The following is a 26,969-nucleotide window of genomic DNA, read 5'->3' as shown; positions in this document are numbered from 1 at the left end:
CCTGGGAAACAGGCCAAAAGCAACTGCCACTAAAAGGCTTTTAACACCTCTTCTAGGAAGGAGGCCTTTCTGGGCTGAGCCAGTCTGAGGATTCTTTCCTCCTGGTCTCCAGAACGCTCTAATTTTCTCCGTGTTCCCGCGTGGCGAGGAGGAAGGCACAGGTCAGTGGGGTGCAGTTAGGCCCTGGTTGCCTTCGGTACCATGGTTCTGGTGGTCCCTGTCACCCCAGCTCAGGCTCATCATCCTCATCAGGGCTCCTCATCCTCCTTGTTAGCCAATGAGAATGGCACGTGAGCTCACAGGCTGTCATGGGGAGCACCCGCTCTCTAATTCAATGGCTCGTTCATTTGTTCAACAGCACAGACGGAATGGTTTCTGTCCGCGAGGCCCTGTGCAAAGTACTTTCTCCCAAATCCTCCCATGGGGGTCAGGACAGTTGGCGTCCCCTCTCTCCGATGCGGGGAGACAGAGTGGAGGGATAGGACTAAGGTGGGAGTGAGCTGGAAGGACTCTGAAGTCCGTTATGCTTTCCTCTGCTCTGGGGGATCAGAGCGGGAGATAAAACAAGCGCACCAATAATGTCATACAGAGGATGCTTTGCAGGAAGTGAAATGTGCACCTGGAGGGGCCATCTATGGGGCAGCAGGCAGGGACACAGAGGAAGGAAGGCTCTGCCTGCCTGGTGTCTGATGCAGAGCTCCCTGGAGAGGTGACCATGGTGCACAGGGGGTTGGGAGACCTGCACTGACACTCATCTGCAAGGTGGGGATAATTGTCTTTCCTTGATGAGTTCTTGTATGAAGCAAGTTCCTGCTTAGGGTAGCACTTTGCACATCAAGGGTGTGATTTTTTTTTTGTTTCCTGTGAGAATATCAGGTGGTATTATGTCCCCTGTGTCTGCACAGGGGGTATGTGCCTGTCTCTTTGCCCCCCATTTGATAGAGGCTCTCTGTATCATCAGATTCGCAGCTTCTTAAGGACAGGAGCCATGCTTCTGTGCGTCAGGAGGAGGGAACTCTCTTTGGGTCGGGGCCTTATGTCCCCCTTCAGATTGAGAGCTTCCAGTTGCTCCTGTCCAAAATTGGCACACAGGTGTGTAGGCTCACATGCTGCACTATGGGTCTCTACCTGCAGGGGGCGCTCTGAACAGGGCTATAAACAGTGGGATATATGCATTTTGTCTTTGCTTTCTCCCCCTCAGCTTCAGATCTGGGGCAGCCCAGGGGTGGGGGTGGGGGTTTGAGGACGGGGAGGCCAGATCAAGTGTCCAGGGATTGTGAGAGTTGAGGCAGGAAGGGGCAGTAAACTAATCCCCTGCCTTTGTGGTGGACAGAGCAGATTAGGAAGCTGGGAGGAGACAAGAAAGGAACTGCACTATTCTCTCGGACAAAAGCAAGAGAGAACCATAACTGGGACAGAGTTTGGGTTCTCGCCCTTACTCAGGACTGAAAACAGTTAGAGCTGGGCTCACCTCTCAGGCCACCCTGGGCAGCAACACCCCAACCCAGGAACCTGGCTTCAGCATCTGTGAGCTGGGTGGTTTGGGCCAGCTCCTTACCCAGGGCCCTTGAATAGACCCACCACCAATGTGGTTGCACGGGGCCCCACGCTCAGAAGGGCTCAGCTCTTGGATTACTGCTCTGCTGTGGCCACATTAGAGTTAATTTTGTAACATATCTTTGGGTTTTGTTTGATCCTCTTTTGGTCCTTCATATCTTTGGGTTTTGTTTTGTGTTTTGTTTTTTGTGGTGCTAGGGATTGAAGCTAGGAGTATTCTACGTCTGAGCTACACCCCTATCCCTTTTTATTTTTTATTTTGAAACAGGGTCTCACTAGGTTGCTCAGAGGCGCAGTCTGTTGTGCAGGCTGTCCTCAAACCTGCACGCCTCCTGTCTCAGGCTCCCAAGTACAAAGATCACAGGTGTGCGCCACCATGCCTGGCTTGGGATCTGCATTTTTATTTTGCATTAGGTCCTGTAAATTATGCAATCCATCCTGTATTTAATCTCCTTAGTGGTATATTTTAGTTTGTAAAGTGAGGGTGAGTGATCTCTCTTGACCTAACTCCCACAAATTCAAATAAGACCACGTTGATGGAAGTGCCTCGTGACCCATAACATGCTAAATGCATTTCTTCTGTTCTTACAATCATAATGGTGATCCCTTTGGGTCTGATGATTGGGGGCTGGGGTGGGAGGGGATGGAAGGCAGAGATGTCCTTGTGAGGGATGTTGCAGGACAGAGGTAGCCTCTGTCCAGAAGCACTTGAGAATGGAGACTGAACACCCTTGGGCTGGAGGCATTCCTCGGTCTGAACATGGCATCTGCAGGGGCACTGTGCTGAGGTGGGCACAGGGGCATACCTGAGTCTAGGTGCTTCTGGTTCAGACAAGTTTCAGGCTCTGCTGGGCAGGCTTTGCTTGAACAAGAGGGCAGGGGACATGTCCGTAACCTGTGGGTGTCAGGTTACTATTAAAAAATAGTACAGCAGAGTGGCTAAGTGTCCAAACTCTGCACCCACCCCACCTGGGTTCAGATGCCAGCTCTGCCTTTTACCAGTCCTTGGGGAAAGACTTGCCTTTTCTATGCCTCAGTTTCTTCAACTATAGGGGGGTAATAATGAAACCCAACTCCTGGGGTTGTTGGCTAAATGAGTTAATAAGTGGGAAGTGATGATACACAGTAATACTTCACTGGATGTAAGCTACTGAGTTTATTTCCGCTGACAGATACTTAGTGTATACTTAGTAGCAAGAGCACACAGCCAGAGTAGGTACTGGGTTAATTTTCAATACTGTAGTCCCATTGTATCTGAGATTTCACTTTGCCCGATTTCAATTACCATGGTCTACCAGGATCTGGAAATATTGCATGGAACACCCCAGAAATAAATGGGATATTTTTGTGTCTTATTGTGATTGGGTCTTGCTAAGATACACAGGAATGGCCTTGAACTCGCTATCTTCCTGCTTTATATTCTCAAGTAGCTGGGATTACAGGTGGATGGCATTGTACCTGGCTGACAATTCATAAGTTTTATTTTACCTTATTTTTTGTGGTACCAAAGACTGGACCCAGATCTTGGCAGAGAATACACTCTGCAAGTACTTTACTATGTAACTGCCTCCCCATTATTTATTTACTTACTTATTTATTTATTTATTTATCTATCTGTGGTGCTGGGGGTCAAATTCAGGGCCTTGCTCACTGAAGGCAAGTACTCTACCACTGAGTTGCATCCCCAGCCCAGACCTTTTTATTTTGAGTCAGGATTTTCATAAATTTCCCAGCCTGGCCTCAATTTGCAATCTTCCTACCTCAGCTTTCCAAGTAGCTGGGATTACAAGTATGTGCCACTGCACCCAGAAATTCACAAGTTTTAAGCCATGTGCTGTTCTCTATAGCATGATGAAACTGCATGCAGTCTCAGTCTGTCTTGATGAAGACCTAAAGCATCCTTTTGTCCAGCATATCCCTGCTCTAGGTGCTACCCACTCATCAGTCATTCAGTAGCTGCTATCAGATCAATTGCTATAGTGCTTATGTTTAACCTCTGCTTTACTTAATAATGGTCCCAAAGTGTAATAGTAACGAAGATGGCAATTTGGATATGTAAAGAGAGAGAGAGAGAGAGAGAGAGAGAGAGAGAGAGAGAGAGAGAGAGAGAGAACTAGGACTCACATAATTTCAACACACTATATTGTCATAACTGTATTTTATTTTATTCTTAGTTATTATTGATAATTTCTTATTTCATCTAACTTATAAATTACAATTTCTCCTAGGAGAAAACAGAGCACATATAGGGTTTTGTGCTACCTGAAGTTCTAGGCATTCACTGGGTGTCTTAGAGTGCACCCCTCTTGGATAAGGGGGACCACTGTATTATCGTTCCTGGACTATCTTAGTGGACAGTCCCTGGTCCAGTTGGGAGGGAAATAATTTGTAACACATTGTATGAGCCCCAGACTCAGGAACCTCCCCACCTGCCAACGCCCCAGCAGCAGAGCTCACTGGCTCAGCCCTTCCCAACTCTGCCACCCTCTGCTGCGGTTTTTTGGTAGGGCAGATTGAGGGGCAGCAGGAGTCCTCTGGAAGAATGAGGGGGGGGGTCCATAGCCCCTCCTCTGATTCTGTGTGCATCCCCTCTGACACCAGCCATTTGTTACTTCAGGTTTGTGCTTCATTCCGCAGACCTGGAATGGAAGATCCTGAGCTGGGCTTCTGTCTTTGCTACCCACTCACTGAGAGCCTTCAGAAGGCCTAGGATGACTCTGGGCCTGTTCCCTGTGGGGTGATAGCTCCTGACCCCAGGAGATTATAGAAACAAATGATGGTGTATAAATAAAGATGCAAAGGAGAGAGAGTGAGCAAGAAGGGTGTGAGTGAGAAGAGTAAACTTGGGGAGGGAGGAGCCAGGGTCCCAGGAAACGTGCAGTGCTAGCTCCAAGAGATGTGAGATCCCAGGGGCTGGGGCAAGGCATGGCCATCACCAGCACCTCCAGGGCTGTGTGCCCAGCCAGAACAAGGCCCCCCATTAACTGTGTGCAGCCAGCGGAAAGAAGAATGCCCCCCCACCCCCGCCAGCTGATGCCACGCCAGCCCTCGCCTGCTCCCCTGCTCTCAATGCAGAAGCCCAGGGTGCCGCCTCCCCTCCATCCGCCCTGCCTCCACCTGCCAGAAAGTATTAGCTTCACTGTCCCAATTGGCATGGGGGGGGGGGAGCCAAGGCACCTTGCTTTGAGGTTCCGAGCACCTGCTGAGAGTAGGGCTTGGGATCAGGAATTACCTGGGCCAATCCCTGCAACCCTGGGATACCCAGTGCCGGTAGATGATAATCCTGGAGCCTGCAAGGGGGCAAGCAGAGGTAGAGAGTCTACTAAGAGAGAAAGGTTTGGAAGCTCAGGAGCTTGGCTTGAGGAGCCCTCCCGATGTCTTGCTCTGGCCCCTACCCTGGCTTGGAACCTCCAGGGAGCAGATCAAGTCTTTATCCCCCACCACCACTTGCCTTAGCTGACCCTTAGAAAGGTGGTTTCTGGGAAGTTCTTCCTAGTGTCCCTCCTCCTTCCTGCATTGATGCCCCCTGGTTTCTTTCCTGTTTTGACCAGAGGGGAGAGGGTCAGCAGCTCACCCTGCTTAGTTAGCTCCAAAGGCACTGGAGGGGGACTAGATTTCATTTCACTCTCTCCAGGAGGAAGGCAGCCTGACCTGTAGAAGCAACATTGGAGATGTTATGCACATGGCCCCAGGGGTCCTGCCCTTCCATGGAATTCCACCTGCACATCTCTGCAGCCTTCTTGTTCCTGAGAACTCTCAGCTACCGTCAGCCCAGGCTTCACTTTCATGAGAATTAGAAAAAGATGCCCCTAGCCAGGCATGATGGCGCACACCTATAATCCCAGTACCTGGGAGGCTGAGACCGGAGGTTTGAGGACAGCCTCAGCAACTTAGTGAGACTCTCAGTAACCCAGCAAGACCCTGTTTCAAAACAAAAACTAAAAAGTGCTGGGTTATAGTTGGAGAAAGATTGGGTTGAATAGGTCCTGGGGATTGAACACGTTCAATCCTCTAGAAAAAAAAAGTCAGGCGTGGTGATGCACACTTGTAATCCCAGCATTTGGGAGGCTGAGACAGGAGAATCACCATTTTCGGACAGCCTTAGCTACTTAGTGAGGCCCTTTGCAACTCAGTCAGACCCTGTTTCAAAATAAAGAATAAAGCAGGGCGTGGTGGCGCACACTTGTAATCCCCGCACTTGGGAGGCTGAGACAGGAGAATTGCACAGGTTCGAAGCCAGCCTCAGCTACTTAGTGAGGCTCTCAGCAACTTAGTGAGACCCTGTTTCCAAATAAAATATAAAAAAGGTCTGGGAGTATAGCCCGGAGGTAGAAAGCCTCTGGGTTCCACCCCAGTACCACACACACGCATAAAAAAAAAAAAGAATAAAAAATAGGGCTGGGTGTAGCTCAGAGGTTGAATGCTCCTGGGTTCCATCTCTAGTACCGCAAATAAATAAATAAATAAATAAATAAATAAATAAATTAAAGAGTAGGAGGAGGAGTAAAGGGGAGGGGAAGGGAAAGATGTCCACATGGGGAGGGGACAGAGCTTCCTCTGCTGGCTCCTTGGCCAAGCCATGAGCGGTACCACTCTGGGTTAGCTAGTCAATACTTAGCAAAAGAATGGCTGAAAAATATTCATGTGGGATTACTTAAAGGAGACTTATTCCTTCCATCCCCTTGAATATTATAAAGCCTTTTAACTCAAAGTATGGTCCACAGCTCAGCAGCTGCAGCAGCAGCAGCATCTGGGAGTGTTCTGGGGGTGAGTAGCCTCTGAGTCAGAGTCTGTGTTTTAATTTGCTCAGCACCTATCCTGAGAGTAAGCCAGACCATCAGCCATGGTTCTGGACAGCCCCTCCTTATCCCACATCCCAGAGAATTGGTTTTACCTAATTTGCACATAGGTGATAAGCCATTGGTTTATATCCAGGGCTCTAAGAAAGAGCCCCATAGACATCACTGCTGACTTACTGCAAGGATGTGGTTAAGAAATGGGTTCAGACAAGAAGCCTACAACTCTGGTGGGGAGACTTTGGAGGAAGTCAGGGAATCAGAAGCTTCATTTAGAATGCAAGGTACTGTACTTCCTCCAGAAAACCTTTCCAAGCCTCAGCTCTGGGAGAGGGCTCCCTCGGTGGCTTGGGTTGCCCCAAGCACTACCCCCTATTTACATGTCTCAGACTAGGCTGGGAACTCCAGGAAAGCAGAGCCCTGGCCACCGATGTTCCCAGGTTCTCAGTGCTGGTGCAAGCCCCTTGCGCCTGAGTGCTCACCATATTGGTGAAGTACTTGAATGAAAGGGTGATGGATGGCCAAGTGAATGAAGAGAGGCTGGGAGGTACACAGCAGAAACCGATCGAGGTGGCGCACAGGTGCTTTCCTGAGAGAGGCCTGGAGGGGAGGGGGCCTCTCTAGACCTGCCGGTGGCACTGCCCTGTCTCACCGCAGGCAGCGCATCCGACCCATACGTTGTGGCAGGGACAGAGACGCAGTGGGCAGCCTCTTAAAGCATCTAGTTAGCTGGCTCATGGCCAGGCTTGGGTTTTATTAGGGTGTGGTATCTGTTCTATACACCCTTTCACTTAGAAGCTTTTTACCTTTCCTATTCATTCCCTTTATTGTTTTTTTTAAAGAAAACTTCTTTTGAAAATTGCCATCCAGTTCCAAAGAAACCAAGATGAACAAAAGTATTTGCCTACCCTGAGGCTGGGATGGAGAGAGTGTTCTGGTGACGCCAGAATGTGGGTTCTTGAACCCCATGATGTGCCTGACACTTGCCTAGGCACTGAGGACCCGAGATGAGTGAGGCCTACATTAAGAGAGCTCAGGCTGGCAGGTCAGAAGGCTATCGTCCCAGGCCTTGAGTGCTGGGCAGAAGATAGCACAGGCTGCTGGAGGAGGCATTCTGGGGATGCTCAGGCTCAGGATAGGGTACCAGTGAGGAGAATTGTGTCTCACTGTGGAATCCTGTAAAGATCCAAGGAGCTGGGTGGGAAGTCTGGAAATACCAAAGCCCTTGCTCATGCCAGCAAACCACAGTGTTTATTAAGCATCTATTATATGCTAGAGCTTGTGCAAGATAAAATGAATACACAGAAGCAAAGGATAAAAATGATACACAGAAATAAACATCTCATTTCTACTCAATGAAATAACAGCTGAGAAGCGTTCACAAGGGGTGGTGGAGTCCAGAGGGAAACCTTAGCCAGCCTGATGTTCACAGAAGATTTTCATTTCAGAATGAGTGAAATGTTTGCTTTTCGTACAATATACAAAAGTAACAGAAAACGGCACATAAGTGAATAGCCAAACATATACACTTGTGTCACCATCAGATGGACCAAGAAACAGAAGGACATCATTAGTTTTCCAGTGTTTCTCTGCCTCTGTCACCACCCTGTGAGGGTAACCACTATCTTCCTCTCTCCCTCCCTCCCTCCCTCTCTCCTTCTCTCCCTCCCTCCCTTCCTTTTTTGTACGGGGGATTGAACCCAGAAGCATTCTACCTCTGAGCTACACCCTAGCTCTTTTTATATTTTGAGACAGGGTCTCAGCAAGTTGCCCAGGCTAGACTGGAACTTGCAATCCTCCCGTCTCAGCCTCAAGTACTGAGATGACCGGCGTGCACTACCAAAGCCATCTCAACTGTGGTGATACTAACACGATAGCAAGCTTGGCCTGTGTTTTGAACGTTACGTAAAGGGAGCATTTTTATCTGGCTTTTCCTCACTGTCACTGAGCATCCAAATACACTGTTGTTTGACGTCGTTTGTTTGCTCTAGGTGGGTACAATGCCGTCTGTCTGGCCATGGGCACCTCCAGGTCTGGGGGTATGACAAGCAGCCGCGCTGTGAGCATTCTGTATGGCTGCATGGTGAACATATGCAGACATTTCTGTCTGTTAAATACCCGGGAGTGGAAGGAAGTCTCCAGAGGCAAGGATGACTGTAGGTGGGGAAGTGTGAGAGGCACCATCAGCTTGGGCTGAGGCCGGGGTGGCTGGCGGGCAGAGGGAGGGGCAGCTGGAGCCCACAGCGGGGAGAGGGGCCCAAGGACCAGGGGCACCTTGACATCCTCTGGCTGCTCCCTGTTTACCTGCCTTGGTTTCCAGGGGCCACCAGGACAAAGTTCCATAAACTGAGTGGCTTAAGATAACAGTTTATTCCCTCATAGCTCTGGAGCCCAGAAGCCCCAGTTGAGGTGTCAGTGAGCTGCGCCCCCACAATGGCTCTCCTGGCTTCTGGTGGTGCTGGTTTCCTTTGCTTGTGACCACATCACTCCAGTTCCTGCTCACTTTCTTTGTATCTTCAGTTCACTTTGTCTCTTACAAGGGGACTTGTCATTGGATTCAGAACCCACCTGCTTAACCCAGAACGATCTCAGCTCAAGATCTCTTGCTGAACAGTATCTCCAAAAGCCCCTTTCCCAAGGTCAGAGTCACAGGTTCCAGGGATTAGGAGCTAGACCTATCTTTTGGGAAGCCACCATTTAGCCCACTAAACTACACTTTGGCACCATCCAGAGCACCTCTGCAAAGCTCTTAAGTAGACCACTTGGTCTTTCTTTTCCTTTTTTTTTTTTTTTTTTTTTGTGGTACTGGGAATTGAACCCAAGGACATTCTGCCCTGAGCTACACCCCCAGCTCTATTTTATTATATATATATTTTATATATAGTTTTTTGGTTTTGGTGGTACTGGGGTGTGGAACCCAGGGGCTTTTCTACCTCTGGGCTATACTCTCAGACCTATTTTATACTTTATTTGGAAACAGAGTCTCACTAAGTTGCTGAGAGCCTCACTAAGTAGCTGAGGCTGGCTTTGAACCTGTGCGATCCTCCTGTCTCAGCCTCCCAAGCATGGGGATTATAAGCATGCACCACCACACCAGGCTTTTTTATTTTATATTTTGAAACAGGGTCTCACTAAGTTGTGGAGGGCCTCAAGTTGCTAAGGCTGGCCACAAACCTGCAATCCTCCCAAGTACTTCTTTTCCCTTTTCTTCTTTCCTCCTCCTCCTCCTCTTCTTCTTTTTCTTTTGCTATATCACTATTCCTTATTTTGAGTCAGGGTCTAAGTTACCAAGGCTGGCCTTGAACTTGTGATGCTTCTGCCTCAGCCTCCCAAATAGATGGCATATATAGACACCTGGCTTCAGCAGACCACTTCTTTCTTTCTTTCTTTCTTTCTTTCTTTCTTTCTCTCTTTCTTTCTTTCTGTCCTTCTTCTTCTTCTTCTTCTTCTTCTTCTTCTTCTTCTTCTTCTTCTTCTTCTTCTTCTTCTTCTTCTTTTTTTGGTACTAGGAATGGAACCCAAGGGCATTCTACTTCTGAGCTACACCCCCAGCCCTACTTTCTATTCTTTATTTTGAAACAGGGTCTCACTGAATTACAAAGGGCCTCACTAAATAGCTGAGGCTGTCCGCGAACTGCGATCCTCCTGTCTCAGCCTCCTAAATGCTGGGATTACAAGCGTGCGCCACCATGCCCAGCTAATCAGGCCATTTTCTGATGGCCTACTATGTCCCTCTTGATCGCTTCAGGCCAAGCTTCCTCCAAGAAGCTCTCTCCAGTCGTCCAACACTATTCAAGGCTCTGTGGTTCTGAGGATCCCCTCAGCCTGAGGTTTCCTGAGGGCAGGGGCTGTTTCTTCCTCCTCCTCTTTTATGCCCAGGGGCACACACTCGGGCAGGGCTCGGCTGTGGCTCTGCATGCAAGGGCACGGGAAGAAGGAATTGAGCCAAAGGCACCTTTCCAGCAGCGTCCGGTCCAGCCAGGGCACCCTGCCCAGTAGCAGCCCCAGTGTCCCACCCTCCTCACAGCCTCTCCCTCCTCCAGACAGTGCCACCTCCAAGGGGACCAGGGCCCTCACCTTGTCCCGGGCCTGGGTGGTAGTCCTGGCTACTCACAAACAGAGGGAGGGAAGGAGGCGCGTGGGGAGGGGGAGGGCGCCCAGCGTCCTGCCTTTCCTTGGAGGAGGCTGGAGACAGGAATGCCTTTGGCTGGGAGACCCTGGCCAGAGATCAGAAGATCAAAGGATGAGGAGATCAGGGGCGAGGCAGGTGGCACCACTTGGAGGCACCAGAGAGAAGCAGCAGCTGGTGCCTCCTAAGGGCAGGGCTGACCCAGAACGCCCTCCCCTCCAACGCCTCGACCCATCTCCTTCCTAACCTTGCCGGGGCTGTGTCTCCACAACGGGGTTCCCCGGGGAGAATGCAGATGCGACTGACATTCATGCCACCCGTGGGCAGAGCAGATGGAGGATCACAGGTGGATCCTCCAACGGAAACCTAATTCCCTCGGGAGGGACTAGCACACACTTCCTAGATGCAGAAACTAAGGCACGGAGAGGAATCAACTTGCCCAACACTGTTCCGTGGGAAGTCCAACATACAAGCTCTGGCAGTCTGACGCCGGAGCCACAGTCGACCACACCACGGCAGAAGGCCGACCACTGTGTTCTATCCAACTGCAGCATGAGGGAGTGAGGCTAGACTTCTGGAAGGACTTCTGGCTCAGCAGGGATTCTTGGACGTAGATCTTGGATCTAGTCTTCCTACAAGTCTGATGAACCAAAAAGGAAAGGAGTAGGGGAAGAGAGCAGGGGAGCCAGCTAGAGGGAAGGACAGAGCAGTGTTGGGCATGGGTTCGAGGCTGGCATCGGAGGCTTTTAGGACTGGATGGAGCTCAGACGCAAAGAGCCCAGCGTGCGCGAACTTGGGGGAGGGGCGTCAAGCTCGGGAAAGTTCCACAATTCCTGGGATCCATAAGCCTACGCGACGGGCGTGGCTGCGCCCGGGGCCCTAATCCCCGGGCCTCGTTCAGTGGCTGCGCCCCCCCCCCCACCGCTCGCGCTCCCCCCGCTGGCCGCGTGCGCATGCGCGGCGGGAGGCGGGCGCGGGGCTGGAGGCCGGCCTCCCTGGTGCGGCTCAGAGTACGTGCAAGCGGCTGGGTGCTACCAGACCCACCTGGGCGGGTTCCCTCCCGCCACCTGTCAACTGTGTGACTTCAGGGAAGTAACCTGATATTTCCGAGTCGCCAGTTCTTCTTTGAAAACGGGAATAGACAATGCTTTGCTCCCTGGCTGGTGAAAAGGACTGAGTTAAATGAAACCAGTGCCGCCTAAGCCCCATCACCTGCAGAAGACCTTCGAATTGGAGTGGGTGGGGAGAGGCCAGGCCGTGGGCTTTGGTGATGCTCTGGGATTCGGGCTCCCGGAGAGACCTTAATGCTGTTGAGCCTCGCTGTGAAGTAGATCAGCTGAGCTCTGAGCTGAGCGCCTGGTCCAGCAGAGCTAGAACCGCTTGGTGCCCGGAACCCCCTGCCTCTGCTCCTTCCCGCCAGATTCAGATGGAGCCTGGGACTGGGGCCAATTTATAAAGCTTCCCTGCTGGGCATCTTGGTATTGCCCCTGGCTGGGGACTGGGTGGGTGGTGTCTGGATGCCTCAGTGTGTGGGGCAGTCGGGAGTTGAGATGTTGGGAAGGGAGAGGATGTTTTGATGGGAGAGGAGTGGCCCTCTGGGATGGGTGGGGGACTGAATGGAGGGCCTTCTCCAGTGAACCTCTACCAGACACACCCTGCTGGTTTATCGGGCGGATAAAGGTGGCAGGACCGTAGCTTCAGCTAAACAAACAGGCGCAGAGCTGTGATGGGCTCCACCTCCCAGCTCCTTTCCTGCCCGGCTGCTTCCCACCTGGGTGCCTGCCTGCTCCTAGTCAGCCCAACTCTTTCCAGGACCTGGCTGGGAGCTCGGGGCTTTCCCAGGCTGGGAACAAAAGCAGAGTTCCTACCCTCAGGGAGGTCTGTTTTGATGGGATGTCTCAGTCCTTCTCTCTAAGGGGCTTCTGGACTGATGGGACAGAAAGAATTCATACCCACACACTCAAATAGGGCTCTCTCCCCAGGGCATGGTGGTACAGCCTCAGTCAGCTAAGGAGGCTGAGTCAGAAAGATGGGAACTTCAAGGCCAGCCTGGGCAATTAGATCTGTCTCAAAATAAAAATAAAAAGGGCAGGAGTATAGCTGGTTGGTAGAGGGCATCTGGATTCAATCCTCAATGCAGAAAAAAGATAAGAAAGGACAAGGATAAGGATGAAGCCATGGATCAGAATAAGGGCTTGAAGAGACCCTGGCGAGTGAGAGGAGACCTGAGCCTGGCAGAGTCCTGTGGGGAAGTCCTCAACTGCACAGCGCTGCTGTTTTCTCTGTGTGACTGTCTCCTCCACCACATCTGTCTGAGCCCTTCTATACCTCTGGCCAGGCTGGGTGTCGGGTGCCCATCCTTCTGCTGCTGTGTAGCAAGGGAATCCAGAAGCCGGTGCATATATGGCAAGGACAGATGACCGCAGCTGTGGAGAAGCTGTTGGGGGAAACTGCACGTGTCAACGAGCCATCTGAGTCTAGGAGTTGACAGTTTGTAATCGAGGATGGCATCGTGTGGCTTGACTTTGTGACTAAATCCTCAGACCAGAGTCAAAAGGCCATGGGGATTAGCCTCAGAAAGCACTATGACACTCAAGTCCCAGTCACAGCACTTGTCACTCAGGCTTATAAATGCCCATTCTTGTCATTGTCCTCCGGACTTGGCTGATTGAGGACAGAGAGCGTACATCACTGGACTTTGTGGCTTCATCGCCTACCGCGGTATCTGTTAAACAGTCAGTGCTCAATAAATGCTGGTTGAGTAGGCAAATGACTGCATGATTGAGTGAGTGGTCCAGGCTGGAGGCTCCCTGGAGGGCGAGGCTTTGATGAGTGGGTGGCCTGGGTGGGTGGGAGCCTGGGGCAGTAGTTGCTGGGTATTTACCGAGTGCTGGACACTGTGTAAACACTTTACCAGTGAGGAACCAAGGCAAAGAGAAGCAAAATAAATCGCACAAGCTCCCATGGCCAGTAAGTTAGCAGAGCTGGGTGGCCGACAAAGGTCAGTCGGAAAGTAGAGGCTGTTCCATTGCTGCGTGACAGAATGCCCAGGACGATGGACACGCCCTGGATTTGCACTGTTCAATGTGATCCCATGAGCGGCATGTGGCTACTGAGTCTTCAAATGTGTTTAGTGCGCCTGAGGAATCTTTTCATTTACTTGTAATGAATTTATTTTATTTTTATACTTATTCGTTTGTTTTTTGTACTGGTGATTGATCCCAAGGGCATTCTACCTCTGAGATACACCCCCAGCCCTATTTTATTTTTTTATTTTGAAACAGGCTCTCACTGAGTTGCTGAGGCTGTCCTCAAACCTGTGATCCTTCTGTCTCAGCCTCCCAAGTACTAGGATTACAGTGGTGCACCGCCATGCCCAGCCTGTAATAAGTTTAAATAGTCACATGTGGCTAGTGTCCGCCTCCTTGGGCAGCACAGGTGTGCGCTGTCTCCCAGAGAGGGGGCGGGGAGGGGAGAGAGTTTTGGAGTAGCTGCATAGTGCTCTGCAGAGGCGCCACCCCTTCATGCTTACACCCTGTTATCCTTCTGGTCTGGGTCTCTAACTTCTCTGTCTGTGGGTGGCACAGAGGAGAAGCACACACAGGCATTATGCAATCCCTGGGCCATGCTGTGCTCTTGAGAACTGCCGCTGGCTCTGGGAACATCCAGCAGCAGGGAGGACGACTCCCATGACTAATGGCCACTTGTACCTGACCTGCTGAAGCACTTCTGACTGGGATTCAGGGGCTCCAGGGACCACTCCAGCCTAGGAGCTTTACCCAACAGAGCCAGCGATGTCCCCTCAGCCGTGGCTGGACCTAGCTCCTTCCCAAACAGATTCCCCTGCTGTGCCAATGGTCAGCCCAAACCCCATCTCTTTCTTACTCTACCCAGGCGCCTTGCTTGAAGCCTGCTGGTGCCATGAGACAAACCCCTTTCTGTAAGAAGAAGGAGCAGGGGTTTAATCTGGAGCTGGTGCCTGCGGTGCTAAACAGTGATTCCCTGCATCTAGCATTTTGGAGTGGGAGGGACCTCTGCGGAGTCTCTTCAGCCCTTGACCTCCTTTTTCTGCCATCAGCTGGCTGGCACACAGGTGCTAGTGATGTGACCTGATCGCCCTGCCCCTTGCCTGACCTTCAAGAATGTCTCTTTTTACTGCCTTCATCCCTCCCAGCCCCACTTGAATGGTTACTCTGGACTCTGGGATTCCAGCCTCACCCTGGTTCAGTCTCAGTGATGTCACCTCCCCTACAAACACCCTCAACTCCAGGCACTGCCTCTCCTTCTCCGCCCTATTGCTGCCCCGTCCCCCGTCAGTCTCCCCATCACAGCCCTCCTGCCACTCCAGGCAGGCTGGAGACATTCTTGTTACCAACTAGGGAGCCAAGAAATGACAAAATAAATCAATAGCCCTTTTATTTAAAAATGCACCATTGTTCTCAGGTAGGACTTTGTGCAAAGCCTAAGAGAACGGTTTGCACTGTGTGGATGGAGAGAGAGACTTGTTTTCTAGATGGACGTGCACGCTCTTATTTGGAAATTTATGAAAATGACAAATATTGGAAAGAACTTTGTGTCATGTTGTGAGTTTGGAGTCTCAAAGAAGATAGCTGGTGTCTAAGTTATCTCTGATAGGAGGCGCCCTTTCACACAATAAACTGGACAGAGAAGGCTGTATTGGGAAGAATAGCCCTCTATTTGGGGAGATTGTTTGACTCTCTTACCCAGGCTGGTCTCCAACTACTGGGCTCAAATGATCCTCTTGCCTCAACCTCCTAAGTAGCTGAAACTACAGGCACCTGCCACTGCCCTGATTCATTCTAGATTTCAAGAAATCTGCTGGGTGTGATGATGCGCACCTATAATCCCAGCCACTTATGAGGCTGGAGCAGGAGGATCACAAGTTGGGGGCCAGCCTCAGCAACTTAGCAAGACCCTGTATCAAAAATAAAGAGTTGGGGGTATAGCTCAGTGGTAAAGTACCCCTAGGTTAAAACTCCCACAGCCACCCCACAAAACAGCCCTAATTTGAACCCCTAATCTGCCATTAACTTGCTGTATGATCTTAGGTACCCTTCCCGTCCCTCTCTGGATCTATTTTTGCACTAGTAAATTTGAAGGAGTGCAGGCAAAGTCCCTGCCATTGAAGGGGGTGTTCATAAATGCAAGGGGTGGGGGGGGGTCTGGGGATGGAACCCAGGGGCATTCAACCTCCGAGCTACACCCCCTGCCCTATTTTTTTATTCTTTATTTTGAAACCGGGTCTCTCTGAGTTGCAGAGGGCCTCACTAAGTAGCTGAGGCTGTCCGCGAACCGCGATCATCCTGTCTCAGCCTCCCGAATGCTGGGATTACAAGCGTGCACCACTACCCCTGGCTTGGGTGTTTTTTTAATCTAATATCTATTTCTATATAGTTCTGGGAATGAAACCCAGGCCATTGAGTGTGCTAAGCAAATGCCCTTCCATGGAGCTGCAGGCATGAGGTATATTGGATGTTCACATAGCTGGAGGACTCTCCCAGCACTTACAAGCGAGGTCCAGATGCTGAAAGCCCCACAGTACATGGGACGGGCCCTGCCCAATGAGGAGCGGTCCTGCCCAGGCTGCCATGGGATGCACTCTGGGTGCCTTCCCCTCCTAACTCAGCTCTGTGAGTTGCACACACCCCACCCTCCTTTTTGCCCCAGAAAGCCTTCCCTGTGAGCTCCTTCCCCCTCCTGGGTCTCTTGTGTACTCACCGTCTAGAATTGAATCCAGAGAGGGCTGCAGAAACATTTAAAACCACAAAGTAGAGTACTTCTGTGGGTTTCTGTTGTTACTCTGTGAGTAAACAGTCCTTCCCCAGCAACATTGTAAACTGTCTCCCCTGAGGCTGAGCACCCAGCAGCCAGTGACAAAACAATGCCCTCATCTCCAGGGTGGAGGCGACCTTGGCATTCCTTCCATGAGCCAGGCCCCCCATTCCAAATTCCGTGTTCTTTCCCCTCTACCCTGTCACCTGGCTCTCTTGTTGACAGAGAAATTCAGCAAGTGTTGTCTGGGCACAAATGGTCTCTGTGGCAGCCAGCCTGTCTCCTGGCCTTTGCAGTGGGCGGGAGCCCCCGGTTGGGCCCTTTCTGCACTGGCCCGTGCTGTTCTCTGTCAGTCCCAAGCTGTCTCCTAACACAGCGGGGTGTATGCCTACTCAGCCTGGGGAAAGGTGCCACTGAAGGCTGTTAAGGCAGCTGTCAGGCCCAGCCAGAGGCTGCGAGAAGGCCAGTGTGGGTACCTGCTGATGGCCCACTGTGGGCGCCGGAGGGACACAGGAAGAGGACCACACCACACTTACTTTCTCTAGAGGATTCCAAGTTACCCGTGCATTACCAGCGAGCATTGCTAGCAAGAGCTACCATTGACAGCCTCTTGTCTCAGCTTCCCAGGTACTGGGATTACAGACATGTGTCATGATGACTGGCTCTAACTGGCCTTTTCTTGAGGGTAGATCCTAAGTGTGTTCACTGTCTGGGAATCAAGCACTTAGTAGGCTCTTTATAGAGGTTATGCCTTTTATCAATAGAAGGAGTCAAGTTAGGGTGAAAGTTATTACACAGGAACAGAATTTGAGGCCATCTATCTATTTATTTTGCTTTTTTTTTTTTTTTTTTTTTTTGGTGCTGGGGATGAAAGCCAGGGCCTCACACATGCTAGGCAAGTGCTCTACCACTGATCTGTACTCCCAGCCCTGTAATGTACTTACTTGGATACTTGTTGAATATTTATTGTTACCTGTTTGACAGGCACCTCAGTAGGACCAGAGGGTGCACAGATGACTAGGATTAACTCTTTCCCTTGAAGCATCTGGTAACCATATATGTCATTATATACTGAGAATTAAGGTACAGTTGGGTGAGTGTGGTATTACTGATGAAGCATCAGAGAGGGCCATGCTTTACAGCGGTTAACCCATATGTTCCACACTACAACTCTTTTTAGGTAAGTACCATTATTGCTCCCATTTCACTGATGGGGAAACTGAGGCTCAGAGATGTGAACTGGTACAACCAGGCTCACACAGCCAATTAGTGTTGTCTGTGGTCATGATAAAGGCAGGCATGATGCTAGGCACGTGGCAAGTGCTCAGTAGCCACTAGCAAATGTGTGCAGAATACCTTGAGGATTCAGAAGACTCTGCCTCTGCTCTGACTGGGGAGCCAGGAAAGATTCACAAAGGAGGCAGCCACAGGGCAGTGCTGGGCTCATCTCCCGGACACCCTGACTTGCCTTTTTGTTTGTTTGTTTGTTTGTTTGTTTTTGGTACTAGGGATTGAGCCCAGAGATAGGCCACCTCTGAGCTACACCCCCAGCCCTTTTAATTTTTTTTTTTTTAAAACAGGGTCTTACTAGGTTGCTGAGGATTTTACTGAGGCTGGCCTTGAACCTGTGATCTTTCTTTCTCAGCCTCCAAGATACTTGAATTACAAGCATGTGCCACCATGCCTGGCTCTAACTGGTCTTTCCTTGAGGGTCAATCCTAACTGTCCTTTCTCTCTCTCTCTCTCTCTCTCTCTCTCTCTCTCTCTCTCTCTCTCTCTCTCTCTCCCTCTCTCTCTCTCTCTCTCTCTCTTTCTCTCTCTCTCTCTAGCAACTCTGCAGTGGTTAGATGTGTTAACTACTGTGACTTGCGTGATCATTTCATAATGTGTATGGATATCAACTTATCAAGTTGTACATCTTAAATATATGCAATAAAAATAAAATAAAATGCCTGTTCTAGGCTGCAGACATGGGAGGCCTTAATTGGGCCTCTTCTCCAGTGTGTGTGTGAATTATCCCTCCAGGCCCACCCAGCAGAACCCAGGGCTTGGCCTTCACTGTCTCTCCTGTCGTCCGGAAGAGCTCAAACAGGCCCGGGTCCCCAGAGGCCCTGGTTACCAGCCAGAGTGCCGCAGGGAGTCTCCCCCACTCCCAGCCCCTCCTTCGTGGGCTTTGCTGCTCTCTTCCCCCTCTGTGCCCCAGCATCCTCCCTCTTATCAAACCTGTTCCCCATCTCCATGGTGATGCCGCCTCACCCAGTTACCTTGGGTGGTCTGGTTGCCTCACAGGGTGAAGCCTTGAGAACATTTTCCTAATGTGCAGCCAGAAGCTTCCACTTCCCGTGCCCAGGGCTGCCCCTCTCATCTCGCCCCTCCCTTCCCCTGCTGCCAGCCTCACCCATTGACACCTCCCCCCCTTCCCCCATCATGGCAGTGTCCAGCCAAGAGGACACAGAGCCCCTCAGGGTATCCTGAGGGCTGTCTGCACAAATGAGATTGCAAGCCTTTCCTTTGCCAGTTCCTTTTCTTTTCTTTTTTTTTTTTTTTTTCCCCTCCCATAGTACTGAGGATTGAACTCAGGAACGTTCTACCTCTGAGCTACACACCCAGCCCTATTTTATTTTTTATTTTGAAATAGGGTCTCAACTAAGTTGCTGAGGCTTGAACCTGCGATCCTCTTGTCTTAGCCTCCCAACTACTGGAATTACAGGCACATACCACTTCACCTGGCTTCTTGCTGATCTTTTCAAAATAATAATAATATAACACAATATTATTATTTTTGTGGCACTGGGGTGTAACCCAGGGGTTTTGCTACCTCCAGGCTATACTCCCAGATCTATTTTATATTTTATTTGAAAACAGGGTCTCACTAAGTTGCTGAGAGCCTCACTAAGCTGCGGCTGGCTTTGAACCTGTGCGATCCTCCTGTCTCAGCCTCCCAAACACACGCCTGGCTATTATTATTATTTTGATACTGGGGATTGAATTCAAAGATACTTTACCACTGAGCTACACCTTTTTTTTTTTTGGACAGGATCTCACAAAGCTGCTCAGGCTGACTTCAAACGTGTGATTCTCCTGCCTCAGCCTCCTGAGTAGCTAGGATTGCAGACATGTGCCACCATGCCTATCATCACTTGCCGCTCTTGATTTTCATTGGAGAGCAACAGTTTGGGGACCCAATGCAAAATAAAAATGTAATGTCTCTTGTCCAAAAATCATTAAAAATTGAGCCGGGCATGGTGGTGCATGCTGGTAATCTCAGTACTTGGGAGGCTGAGACAGGAAGGTTGCAGGTTTGTAGCCAGCCTCAGCTATTGAGTGAGGCTTTCCTAAATTTAGGGAGACCCTGTTTCAAAATAAAGAATAAAAAATAGGGCCAGGGTATAGCTCAGAGGTAGAATGTCCCTGGGTTCAATCCCCAGAACTGCAAAAAAGAAAAAAGAAAAAACTCATTACAAATTTCAAAATGGCAGCCGGGCATGGTGGCGCACGCTTAGAATCCTCGCACTTGGGAGGCTGAGACAGGAGGATTGCACAGGTTCGAAGCCAGCCTCAGCTACTCAGTGAGGCTCTCAGCAACTTAGTGAGACCCTGTTTCCAAATAGAATATAAAATCGGTCTGGGAGTATAGCCCGGAGGTAGAAAGCCTCTGGTTTCCACCCCCAGTACCACCAAAATAAATAAATAAATAATAATAATAAAATGAATTAAATTCACAATGGCAATAGCAGAGAATAAAGCCCAGGCCCTTCTGAGCATGGGCCTTATGCAACTGCACAGGTTATATATCTGCAAAGCCAGCTCTGGAGGGTGTATGTGTGTGTGGTGGCCATAACATGGTAGTAATGAAGGGGAGTTTGAGCTCAGATATTGGGTATCCAATTCAGCCTTAAGTTAGACTTCAAAATGACATCACTAGGCTAGGCAATCTGCTCTCCCAAGGAGCTGGAGATACACCCAATGGGAGACCAGAGGCCAAGAAAAAGAGCCAGGCTTGTCATACCTCCAAAAAAGGTTTTCCATACCAAAGGCTGAGACTTGGGTATGGCTGTTGTTTCTCCCAAATATCTTCTGACTTTCTAGTAGATGCTCTGAGGTAGATGCTTCAAAGAATTTTTATTTTTATTTTTTTAAATTTAGAAGCAGGGATTGAACCTATGGGCACTTTGAGCTACATCCTCAGCCCTTTTTATTTTTTTATTTTGGGACAGGGCCTTACTAAGTTAACCACATCTGGCCTCAAGGCTGTGATCCACCTGCCTCAACCTCCCAAGTAGCTGAGATTAGAGGCGTGTGCCACCACACCTAGCAAGTTTGTGGCTTTGTGTGTGTGTGTTGGGGGTTGGCACGAGCAGTTGAACCCAGGGACATTCTACCTCTGAGATATACCCCAGCTCTGATTTGTTTTTACTTTGAATCAGGGTCTCGCTGAGTTGCCGAGCCTACCTACGATCCTCCTTTCTCAGCCTTCCAAGTACAGGGATTAGAGGTATGTGCTGCCATGCCCAGCAGGTCTGTGACTTTTTAACAGTACATACTCCCTCATGCACATGGACCTTCATACATGACACATGCATACCACAAACAAGCACATTCAAGAGTTCATGTAGCCCAACACAGGGGCCCCTCCTCGTAAATACACAAGTTCACACAACTGGGCCAGTGTAGCCACGACCAGCCCGAGGCAGCAGAGGATCAGTTTACCCTCTTTCTCCCCTGGGTCCGGGAGTGGCCCGGAGGCTGAGCTGTGTCCTCTGGGTTGCAGTTGGCCTTGGGGACAGTCCTAGGTCTGAACTGACTCTGTGTTGGCACTTCTGCACGTGAATTTCTCCTGTCACCGTGCAGGGCCCAGTGTCTCTTGCCAGGGCCCTTGGCCATCCTAGGGCCTGTGACATCAGCTTGGAGGAACTGAGCTTTGAGATCCCGTGTCTCCCTCTCCAGCTCTGCACGTTCTTCTTCCTTCCCCTTTCCTGGCACCGGCTTCAGCTTTTTTCCTTTTATGAGTGAGCCAGGCCTGCATGGGGCCCCCCACCCGGACCTTTGAAGCCACTCTCCTGGTGCAACCTGGCCCTCTCCTGAGCACTGCTGAGCTGCCTGTTGACTCGGGCAGGATGTGGGGTGGCGGTGGGGGTCTGGCCTCCTCCTCCCCAGGCAGAACAATGAGGCCGCTAGTCCGGGAGGTGGGCAGAGGGAGTGGGTGGGTGGGGGCCGTGGAGTCGCATCAGAGCCTCTGCGCGGCCCCTGGAGGGACAGCTGAGTGATGAGGCCCTGAGTCACACGCCCGGCGTGCTCCTTGAACTCCCGCTCCTGTGCCTGTCGAGACACATCCAGAGACACACAGGGTAAATATTTAGAGGTAATCATTTTGCAGCACCTCGCGCCTCCCTCCGCGCTGAGGATGAGCCAGGCCTGGGGCTCTCCAGTCAGACCCAGGATCTGCAACCTGGGTTCAGTGTACCCACGGAACCTGAGGCTGCTGAATGGAACCTGGAAACATCCTGCGGACCAAGCCCAGGCTTAAAATCCATCAGCCAAGCAGGGCTCAGGTGCAGGCTTGCAATCCCAGTACTTGGGAGGCTGAGAAAGGAGGATTACAGGTTCAAGGTCAGCCTCAGCAACTTAGGCCCTATTCAAAGTAAAATATAAAATAGGGTTAGGGGGAGTAGCACAGAGGGAGAATGTCCCTGGGTTCAATCCCTGGTACCACGGACAGACATATAAAAAAAAGTATCAAGGAACCCTCTTGGTTTTGTTTCTCTGCTGCCTTCAACTATGACCACAAGCATACCAGCTGTGGCCTCAGCTGCTCCCTGCCTCTGGACTGGACAGGCCTGATGGCCCTTGTTTTCCCAGGAAAGCAGGGAAAGAACTGCAGACAAGAAGCAGCCCCGCGCTCGGCATGACAGTTCCAAGCCTCTACCCTGCACGGAATGTCTTCCTTCCTTGCAGGACAGGGAGTCCAGAGCCCAAGCTTTATCAAAGATAAAACATTCGAGACTAAACAGTCTTTTTATAGACTGGAACTGGGCTCCCTAGAACATGCTCTCCTGCCATTGCCAGCCTGCCTTTCTGAGCACACATATGAGCCAGCGCCTTTCTTGGGGGGAAATGGAGACACTGAGGTTTGAGGATGTAGGTACATTCCCACGCAGGGAGAAGGCTGTGGGCTCTGCCCAGCAACTTTGGTCAACGTGGTGGTCTTCTCTGGGCCTACCTCTGTACCCCCCAGCAAGGAGCCAGAAGCAGCTGTTAGGAGTTTGAAACGTATGAACCCAAATGGGTCAGGCACACACATATCATCTCAGACCTCACTGGACCCGGGCACAAGCTGAGAAGAAGATGCTAACAAGGACAAGGAGACACAAAGGAAGCTACCAACTTCTCCCCACCTGCCCCCAGGCCTGTGGGATTGGGACTCTTGCCCACAAGACACTGAGGAGAAGGTGGAGGGAAGAAGGCAAATATTTATTATGTGTGTACTATTTATTAGATGGTCTGTAAACATTAGCTCACTTAATCCTTACAAGGACCTTACTAGCTTAGTTTTATTCATTCCATTTCTATGGATAGAAAAAAAAATAAAACAGAAGGTCATAGTGGTCAAGAGCCCAAGGTTTTATAGGTAACTATGGAAGAGAGATTTGACCTCTGGACCTTTGAACTCCAAAGCCCCATGATCTTTTCTTTTTGTTTTCTTAAATGTAAAATGGAAGCTAGCCTGGGGTGGTTGTGAGGATTAAATAGGATTATTTGGATAAAGATTGGCCGTGCCTGGTGCAGAGAAGGACTCCGGTAAATGTCAATGTAATTATTGTGATGATTGTGTGTGCAAGGTATCTTAGAGGGCAGCAACACAGACACAGCCCACAGGGTCTCTTAGGTGACACGGGAGGCTTAGAACTATCCCTGTCGTGAGCCTGTGCAGTGGCTAGATCGCCACATCTCCCCACTCAGGAGTCTTGGCATCTCCTGGCTTGTGCCAGTGGAGGAAGCGGGAGACTGAGGGAGTGAAGTGACCTGGGGACTGGCAGAGAACTCAGGGGTAGCGCGACCCCGTGGGCTCTGGGACTGCGTGAAAGGATGACCCCGTGGTGGCCCAGGGGTGAGCACATCAGTGCACAAGCAGCCTGGGAACCTGCTTTGCATGTCAGAACGGCAATGGTGCTGGGCCTCAGTTTCCCCAATGGTAAAGAGTGGATGAGGTACAATTTGGATTGGGGAACCTTCCCTCCCTGCTCTGAAATTCTACGAACTTTTCTCCAGCTCCTCCCTTTACAGAGAGGGCAGCGACCTTCCTAGCCACCCCCCCCCCTCCTTTGTCATACTGGGGAATTGAACCCAGGGGTGTCCTACATCTGGGCTATGCCTCCAGCCTACTTTATTTTTTATTTTGAAACAGGGTCTCGCTAAGTTGCTGAGGCTGGCCTTGAACCTGTGATCCCCCGTCTCAGCCTCCCAAACACTGGAACTACAGGTGTGCAGCACTGCGCCTGGCTATTCCTAGTCCTAATCATTACCAGTCTCAGGAAAATTCTACCAAGGAAGGCAGAAGGGCAGAGAGGAGTCAGGAGGATGCCCAGAGAGGCAGGAGCCCTGGTCCCAGCTCCTCACACTCAGAGCTGTGGCCAGACTGGCTGTGGATTTGGGATACTGGTTGGACCATGGGAATCTGGGATCACCCCGGGGAGGGGGGTAAACTAAAAGCACAGGATGATGCCCATGGTGGCTCATGGCCCCCTTCCCCTTTTCTCTCCATGCAGAGACCTCAGTATGAACAACCTCACGGAGCTTCAGCCCGGCCACTTCCGCCACCTGCGCTTCTTGGAGGAGCTGTGAGTGGACACATGGGGGCAGGAGGCAAAGCTTGGGTTGCCAGGAAAGGAAGGTATAAGCCGAGGAGGGAGCCTGCCGCTGCTGGAGTTAGGAGTCCATCAGCCCCCCACAGCCGTGGCTAGGTCTGCAGAGAGAGTCTTGTCAGACTCCTCTGTGCGGGAGGCAGGCTCAGTGTGCTCCAGGGGGAGAAGATTAGTCTTTCCTGCTGCCCTTAGGGAGCAGGAGGCTGCTGAGCTGTGCGGGCAGCCAGCCAGCAGGGCATGGCACGGTGGGTGCAGGCCCTCAGGGGTGCTGTGGGAGGAAGCGGTGAGAGAGGATGGGGCCGGCCAGTGGGCAGGGAAGCCTTCTTGGAGGAGGAGGAAGAGGAGGAGGAGGAGGAAGAGGAGGAGGAGGAGGCCAGTTTTCAAAGGAAGTGGACAGTAAGAGGCAGTGCAGGGGCCTTCCCAGTGAAGGTGACAGCCTGATGGGATGAAAAATAAGAGCTAAGGCCTAAGGCCAGGCAGGGTGCCCAGGGAGGGTGGCAGGGGCAGAGTCTGGGAGTTTAAGGTTGACTTTCCATATGCCACTCCCTGACACAGCACTGGACACATTTTAAAGGCCTTGCTTGTGGGATCTAGCCAAAGCTAGATCTATAGAGCCACGCTTGGAAATCTCAAATATCATATCTTCTCATAAAATTTTAAACAACAAATGTCTTAGAGGGCTTTTTTTTTTTTTTTTTTTTTTTTTTTTTTACCCCCTAATGCCGAGCTACAGCCTCAGCCCCAATTTTTTTCAAATTTGTAGCCCTGGGGATTGAAACCAGTGTCATTCTACCTCTGGGCTATACCGCAAGCCCATTTTATTTTTTATTTTGCAACAGGGTCTCACTAAGTTGCTGAGGGCCTAAGTTGCTGAGACTGACTTCAAATCTCCAATCCTCCTGTCTCAGCCTCCCAACTACTGGGATTATAGGTGTATAACACCTGCCCAGCTCCAAAACAATATAAAAAAAATAGCTCCTGAGATGCCAGCATGTCCTTAGACCTCCAGCAGCAATGGATGCACATGAGGCTATCCCCAGGACTCTAGGGTGTCTGAGCCGCCTACAGTTAAACCCTGGACGGTCGGGTGTGATCCTTGCATGTACATGTGGTTATTTTATTGCATTTGCTCACTTTAGAAGTCTTCCTCCCAAGACAGATGGATAAATTCTTAGACCGGAATGTTGGACGAATCCCAGCACCCTATTTCCTAATGCTCCTGGATTAGGAGGGGGTCAGCTGTGTGGCACAGTGTTTGGGGAGACACAGAACCCTAGTCTCCCACCCCTCCACCGGTGACACAGTGCAGTGCTGGGCAGCGGTCAGGTGCAGACTGCTAGTGGTCCTGATTGGCCCCGCATGGGACACACGGCCCCGCAGAACAGCCGTGAGTCTTGAAGTTAGTCAGCTCCGAGGAGACCCCCGTGCTCCACCACGCACTGCTCTGTGACCTCCAGGGGAAGTGCCATGACCTCTCCCAGGTTCAGTTTTCGCATGTGAAATTTTGGGGTAATACAGTTTAAGTATCCCTAACCCCAAAATCTGAAATCTGAAACTCTTTGGATGCTGACATGACAGAGCCACAAGTGTCGTCATGTCCTTCCCCACCTGGCCTCATGTGACAGCTCACAGTTCAAACACAGGAGCAGCCAGGCGTGGCGGTACATGCCTGAAATCCCAGTACTTGGGAGGCTGAGACGAGAGGGTGACAGGTTTGAGGCCAGCCTCAGCAACTTAGCAAGATCTTCAGCAATATAAGTGAGGCCTTGATTTAAGATAAAAAATAAAATAAAAAATAGGGCTGGGAGTGAAATTCAGAGGTAGAATTTACCATGGGCTCAGTCCCTAGTATGACAAAAAAAGAAAAGAAAAGAAAAGACAAAACCCAAGAACATTATTGTAGGACTGGAGCTGCAGCTCGTATAGAATGTGCTTAGCGCACACACAAACCTGGGTTTCATTCCCAGCACAAAAATAAACAAACAAAAAAGTATTGCATGAAATCACCTTTAGCCTAGTACATAAGGTATATATGAAACATAAATAAATTTCTTGTTTAGACTTGAGTCCTGTTCCTGAGAGAGCTCATTATGTATATGCAAATATTCCCAAAATCTAAAAAAATCAAAACGCTTCTGGTCCCAAGTATTTCAGAATAATGTAGATCCAACCTGTAACAGGTACTTTGATATCACGGGTCATGGTGACACTTGAGTTGATGTGTGTGAATATTAACTGATTGCAGATCTCAGTGAGTGGTAGTTATCACCATTGCCCTCCCCTCGCCTGGAATTCGCGTCTCCTCGGGCTACCCGCTCACGCCACGGGCCTCTGTTTCTGATTTCCAGGCGTCTCTCTGGGAATCATCTCTCACACATCCCAGGACGAGCGTTTTCTGGTCTCTACAGCCTGAAAATCTTGTAAGTACCGATGTACCACCTTTGACATGAAGATGCAGCGTAGAGAGTTGTGATCAAATCAAGGATTTGTAAGCTGAGCTTTGGGACCACTGGTATGCTTCCCATCTCTTTCTCTCCACTTTTATTTTCACTTACTTTCATTTCTTTGCTTTCATCCTGTCTTTATGATTTGTAAACAGACATGTCATTGTGTCTGACAAGTATGGCCACCCTAGTGGGAAGGGAAGCACCTTTGTTTTGTACTGTGAATACTGGTCTTTGTGGGGCTGAGTTCAGTTACAGTCCCAGAGACCCTCCCTGAGACCCCTCAGGCCCAGAGAGGGACCTGTTTTGGAGGGAAGAATCCATGCGAGTCTCTTCCTCCTCATCTTCCTCTTCCTCTTCCTCTTCCTCCTCCTCCTTCTCCTCCTCC

At 50.5% G+C, this 26,969-nt stretch overlaps 1 protein-coding gene across 2 annotated transcripts in view; it reads left to right on the top strand.

Moving 5' to 3' along the window:
• The window catches only part of LGR6 (leucine rich repeat containing G protein-coupled receptor 6), a gene marked incomplete at both ends in the record, with an annotated part of 124,774 nt that overhangs the window by 8,107 nt on the left and 89,698 nt on the right, over positions 1-26,969 (top strand). The window contains 2 exons of one of the 2 annotated variants that reach the window (XM_080699270.1): positions 24,042-24,113; positions 26,486-26,557. In XM_080699270.1, coding sequence (XP_080555396.1) covers positions 24,042-24,113; positions 26,486-26,557 — 144 coding nt within the window. Of the gene's footprint in view, positions 1-24,041; positions 24,114-26,485; positions 26,558-26,969 lie in introns of those variants that run through there. The other variant, XM_080699271.1, reaches the window with a different exon arrangement.

This window comes from Muscardinus avellanarius (genome assembly GCF_963383645.1).
Source record: "Muscardinus avellanarius genome assembly, chromosome: 7".
NCBI lineage: Eukaryota > Metazoa > Chordata > Mammalia > Rodentia > Gliridae > Muscardinus > Muscardinus avellanarius.
Note: the sequence above shows the minus strand (reverse complement) of the source record. Positions and strands in the feature narration are given on the sequence as shown.